The sequence below is a fragment of the Taeniopygia guttata genome, chromosome 14 (assembly GCF_048771995.1).
Source record: "Taeniopygia guttata chromosome 14, bTaeGut7.mat, whole genome shotgun sequence".
Taxonomy (NCBI): domain Eukaryota; kingdom Metazoa; phylum Chordata; class Aves; order Passeriformes; family Estrildidae; genus Taeniopygia; species Taeniopygia guttata.
In genome coordinates, this window is record NC_133039.1 from 2,967,155 (window position 1) to 2,972,500 (window position 5,346).

Below are 5,346 nucleotides of genomic sequence, written 5' to 3' on the forward strand. Positions count from 1 at the left end.
GGTTCAGAGAGTAGAGCATTTCTGGTGAAAAATCCCCACAACACGCTGGTGAATGTTTTAAAGGGAAATCTATTAGTGATTTGGCGAGGGGAGGGGACAAGGGGGAAGAGGGTGGGTTGGAGGGGTGGGGGGGGAGGCTGTGTGTGTGTAACTCCGACTGTTTAGTATTTAACCGGGTATCAGGCAGATCCGCGCGTTCCCCTCCGCCCCCCCTGCCCGCCCGGCCCCCGCCGCCCTCCTCGGGCTGGAGTTCGTATCAAAGCCCCCCTCGTCGTGTTGTGACAGCTCTGATATTGTTTATTGAGGCTGGATGTCAGGTATAATTAGCAATCGATATGGAAAACGCTTGCTCCCCACACTGGCACGTCTCTGACGTCAGGACCGATTAACGTTTCTTATTGGTCCCAAATTCCCCCAGCCTGAGCTAATTATTGGGAGCCTGATGTTGATAAAGTTAAAGCGCCCGGCGCCCTGCAGCATGAGCCCCTCGCCGCGCCGCCTCCTCCGCCAGCAGCACCCCCGGCCCCAACCGCCCCGCCGCCAGCGCCCCCAGCCCCGCCGGCACCCCCCGCCCTAGAGCCGCCCCCATGATGGACAGCCGCATCCTGGAGCATCCTCATGCCCAGTTCGGGGGGATGGTGGGTTTCCCTTACCCGCTCGGGCACCACCACGTCTACGAGCTGGCCGGGCACCAGCTGCAGTCGGCGGCCGCCTCCGTGCCCTTCTCCATCGATGGATTACTGAGCGGCTCCTGCGCCGCCTCTGTGGTCAACCCGGCGCCGCTGATCCCCTCGGGCTGCGGGGTGAGCGGGGACAGCCAGCCCTTCAAGCTCGCAGGTAGGAGCGGCCCCGCGTCGCGTCTGTCCCCCGCCCCCGCACCCCGCACCCCGCCCGGAGCGTGGCAGCGCGGAGGGACAGCGGCACCGCACCCCTCTAGCCTCCTCATCGACGGATTTTGGGGTGTCTCGGGGCAGGGGGGAGGGTAGGCGGCTGTGATGGCCCCCCGAGGGGGCGGACGGCCCCGGTCCGAGCGCCGGGAGCATCCCCCGCTCCCACCGGCGCAGGGCCACGCGTGTGCCCTGAACAATAGCGGGCCCGGCCCGGTGCCTTCCCCCAAAGTTCATCGTGTGGCAGCTAGGATCATACCATTAAAAGATAATAATAATAAAAATAATAACGGGAATCACTGGGGTTTGGGGAATGAAGAACGGTAATAATTAATTTCTAATACGATTTAACCAAATGGAAGCGTTCTCCCTCCTTCCCTCCCCACCGGCCTGTGGCACCGCTATTGTTCAGCTACTAAAATATCCACAACATCCTTCTGGTTAAGCCTGGAGCTTCTCCACACTGCACCTCAACTAAACACAAATTATTATTATTACTACTATTATGATTTTTCTTAATCTCCACACCTGGCAAAAAAACGTTAGGGGAGGTGCAGCCGGGGCTGAAAATCCCCAGCCTGGAGCTGTACGCACTCGGAGAGGCTGCGAACATCCCAGCCCCACGCCCGCCCGTGCTCGGGGCACTGCGGGAGGCCCAGGGGCCGCCCTGCACCCGGGGTCCCGCGTGGAACGGGGCCGTGAGCTGTGACCCACGCAGGTCCTCCGGAGGGGCTGGGGAAGGGAAACGGAGGGGGGACTTTTGATTTTTTAAATGAAACCTTTGGTGGTTGGAGCAAATATTGGAACTTCTCTCTCTCTCTCTGCCAGCTGAGTGCCTGTGGAGAGCTTCCTTCAGGAATAAATGTTCTGTAAAGTACATTTTCGGAGGAGGCGAGGGCAGATCGGGTTCCTCCCCATTTTTAGCGCAGGTGTGTGAATAATCCCGCTCTTTTACCAACGCTACCGAGCACAAAAGTTAAAAGGCTCCTGTGAATGGCAGGGAGGGGGGGAGAAGGCCTGTCTCCCAGGGACCTGAGGGTATTTCTGCTTTTTCAGACTCGGGTGACCCGGACAAGGAAAGTCCTGGCTGTAAAAGAAGACGAACCCGCACCAATTTTACTGGCTGGCAGCTCGAGGAGCTGGAAAAGGCGTTTAATGAGAGTCATTACCCGGACGTGTTTATGCGAGAGGCTCTGGCTCTCAGGCTGGACTTGGTGGAGTCCAGAGTGCAGGTAAAAAACGTGTCCCCCCTCCTGTCCCCCCCTGCCCTCCCCATGCGCCGAGCAGTCCCCGGGGAGGCCCCTCGGCCCCGCTCCGGGACGGGGACGGGCCCTGTGCTCTGGGGCTGCAGCCCCGCGCCTCCCGGCCCTTTTGTTCCCTGCCTTGCACTGCTGCTTGCTGTCTTATTTTAGCATCATTATTATTATCACTACCCTATTTCTTATTTAATCTTGTAAAACGAGAGGAGTAGTAACCCAGCCTGGCTTCCCTTAACATTTTTTAGTATGTTTTTCCACTGTAAACATTTTTCTTAAATGAGTCAAGGGCGAGAAAATTAGCATGCAAATATGAGGCTTAATCACGGGCCAGGGTATGCTGGAGAATGTCAATAAAGCTCGTAGATGCATCGAGAGCAAGTGAAACTTGTAAAACTTAATTTTAACGAGCTGCTCAGGCCCTTGGCGGTGCGGGACGGGGATGGGAAGCACCCATCTGCTTCGGTGGATTTTCCAAAAAATAAATGGGGAGTGGATGGGGGGATACGGGGTGGCTGCTGGATCTCGGGATGCTGTTTAGTGCCGCGGTGGCTGCGAGCGGGCGGCGAGGCCGAGCTGCGGCCCCGCATCTTGCCGGAACCCGCGGCCGTGCGGGGGCAGCTTCGCGTGGGCTGCGTGTGCGGAGAACGCGTCCTTAAATCCACCCCGGGAGTCGGGGACGGGCCCCCCGGGATCAGGCAGCGCCGTTGTCCGCGGTTCCTCCATAGGCTTTGCTTCACCGCGTCCTTCCAGCCGCTTTTCCTCCCGAGCCGCCTCTCGCCGTGCTCGGGGAGCTGCGGAGCCCGGCCGGGGAAGCGGCATCGGGCACCGGTATTGGCGCGGTGCTCCCGAGCTGGGACCGTGCTCCGGCCGGGACAGGCGCTGCCAGCAGCCCCGAGGGGCGAGGAGGGACGCGTGTGCCTGCGGGGACACCGGGGACCTGCCAAGGGCCGGAGCAGAGAGATTTTAATTTCTGTTTTCTCCTATGATCTATCTGTAACAAACCCAAGCAAACCCCGTTTTGGGCTGATCCAACTCCTCTGCTCGGGCTCTCGGGAGGGGCAGGAGGTCCCAGCTCCGCACGTCTGGGCGAGGCACCGTCAGTCGTGTCCCCCCCCGCACCCCCTCACTTCCAGCCGCTTATTGTGCTGTGTTTATCGCATTTTGCGTGCTGCTGCGGGGAAATCGGGCCAGCGGTCGGTGCTTCTGCACCCCTCGGCCACGGGGAAGAGCTGGGGGGCTGTGGGATCCCATCTCCTCCTCGTGGCGCCGGTTCAGGCAGGGTGCAGCGAGTGTGTGCGTGAGTGTGCACCCCCTTCTTGCTTTTTGTTTTATTCCCCTGCGCTTTTAAAGAAGTGTGGATATCTTTTCCTACCCCCTCCCTTGCTCTCCGTTTCTCAGAGGCCCCGGTCCTGGAAGGGGGCTGCCGGCACCTCGAAGGGGTGGACGAGCGAGGCCTGAGCAGCGCTTCTCCCCTCCGCCCCCTCCCTCCGCCCTGGCCGCGGCGGGGGGCCGGTGCGCTGGGTGTTAATTGCTTCTCGTTGTTCGGTGTGTAGGTCTGGTTCCAAAACCGCCGGGCCAAATGGAGAAAGAAAGAGAACACGAAGAAGGGCCCGGGGCGGCCGGCTCACAACTCTCACCCCACGACGTGCAGCGGGGAGCCCATGGACCCCGAGGAGATCGCCCGGAAGGAGCTGGAGAAGATGGAGAAGAAGAAGAGAAAGCACGAGAAGAAGCTCCTCAAAAGCCAAAGCCGCCACCCGCACTCTCCCAGCGCCCTGTCCCTCCACAGCACACCCAGCTCCGACAGCGACAGCGGCGGCGGGGGAGGCCTCTCGCCCGCCCCGCCCGAGGCCAAACCCCGCGGGCAGCCCCCGCCGCCCCATCCGCCGCTCCCCGCCGCCGCCGCCCCCTCCGAGCCGCCCCCCGGCACCTGCGAGCAGACGGCCGAGCCCTTCTACCCCAGCCAAAGAAGCGGGAGCGGGCGGCTCCAGCGCCCGCCCGACAAGGACTGCGCGGCCGCCCCGTCGGGGGACGGCAGCGGGGGCGCGGGGGGGCCCCGCGGCGCCGGCAGCTTCCACAAGCTCAACCCGTTCAGCGTGGAGAGCCTCCTGTCCGACTCACCGCCCCGCCGCAAGGCCGCCCCGGACTTCCCCAGCCTGCCCCCCTGCGCCCCCCGCACCCTCATCGGCAAAGGACACTTCTTGCTCTACCCCATCACCCAGCCCCTGGGCTTCCTCGTCCCGCAGACCGCCCTCAAGGCCAGCCCGGGCCCCGAGGCCGGCCAGCCGCCCCGGGACTCCCCGCTGCCCGCCGCCAACCCCGGCCCGCCCGGCTGCGGCGCGGAGCCGGTGCCCGCGGGCGCTCAGCCCGGCCCCGGCTCCACGGACACGGCGGCGGCCGCGGCGGGCTCGGTGCCCCCCGCGCCGGCCGGAGCCTCGCCCCGCTCCGCGGCCGCGCACGGTGACCCGGCGGCGGCCGCCCCCGCGGAGGGCGGCAGCTTCCCCCGGCCCGAGTCGCCGGTCCGGGCGCGGGACGCCAGCACAGCCAGGGACAGATCGGACTGCGGCCCCGCCGACGGCGAGGAGGTGGACATGGACTGAGCGGGCGGCCAAAACGAAACGAAACAAACAAAAAAAATTGAAACAAAAGTAAAATAGAATTAAAAAAAAAAAAAAAAGAGCAAAAATAAAAGCAGCCGAGAACGTCACCGCCACCCCCCGCGCCCGTCACCCGTGGGAACGGGGGAAGCGCTTCCCCCCTCGCCCCACGCACGCCGCGCCCGCAGCTCGCGGGAGGCGGCGGCACAGCCGAGACAGCGGCTCTTCGTCTCCCTAGAGTTTATCACAGGTCGATTCAGGTGATCAGTTAGAGCTTTTTGGGTTTTATATTTAAAGGGAAAAAAAAAAAAAGAAAACGGGGTAAAAACAAAAAAAAAAAAAAAAAAAGGAAAATTGTTTGTTAAGGCTTAGCAGCAGCTGGACTTTGTGGTGTGACAAACTGTACCGCGACAACAACGGAACTCCTCAGAACCCTTGTAAAATGCAAAAATGTCTAAGAATATTTATATATGTAAAATTTTTGATAAATAAAGGCTCTAAAACTCGCTGCCGCCTGGTCTGGCTGTGTAACTCTTCCCTCTCTTTTTACATTTTCTTTCCTTTTTTTTTTTTTTTTTTCTTTAAGCCCTCTTTGTGTGTGTG

At 61.3% G+C, this 5,346-nt stretch overlaps 1 protein-coding gene across 2 annotated transcripts; it reads left to right on the forward strand.

Moving 5' to 3' along the window:
* The first annotated feature begins 216 nt into the window (after nt 1-216).
* On the forward strand, nt 217-5,251 carry UNCX (UNC homeobox). 2 transcript variants are annotated; one of them, XM_030285002.4, is made up of 3 exons: nt 217-837; nt 1,944-2,119; nt 3,700-5,251. In XM_030285002.4, exons 1-3 carry the CDS (start codon nt 588-590, stop codon nt 4,744-4,746), a joined length of 1,473 nt encoding a protein of 490 aa, XP_030140862.4. In that variant the 5' UTR covers nt 217-587; the 3' UTR covers nt 4,747-5,251. The 2 variants fall into 2 exon arrangements, with proteins under 2 accessions (XP_030140862.4, XP_072791881.1); XM_072935780.1 differs by lacking the exon at nt 217-837 and adding an exon at nt 851-1,816.
* The last annotated feature ends 95 nt before the right edge of the window (nt 5,252-5,346 follow it).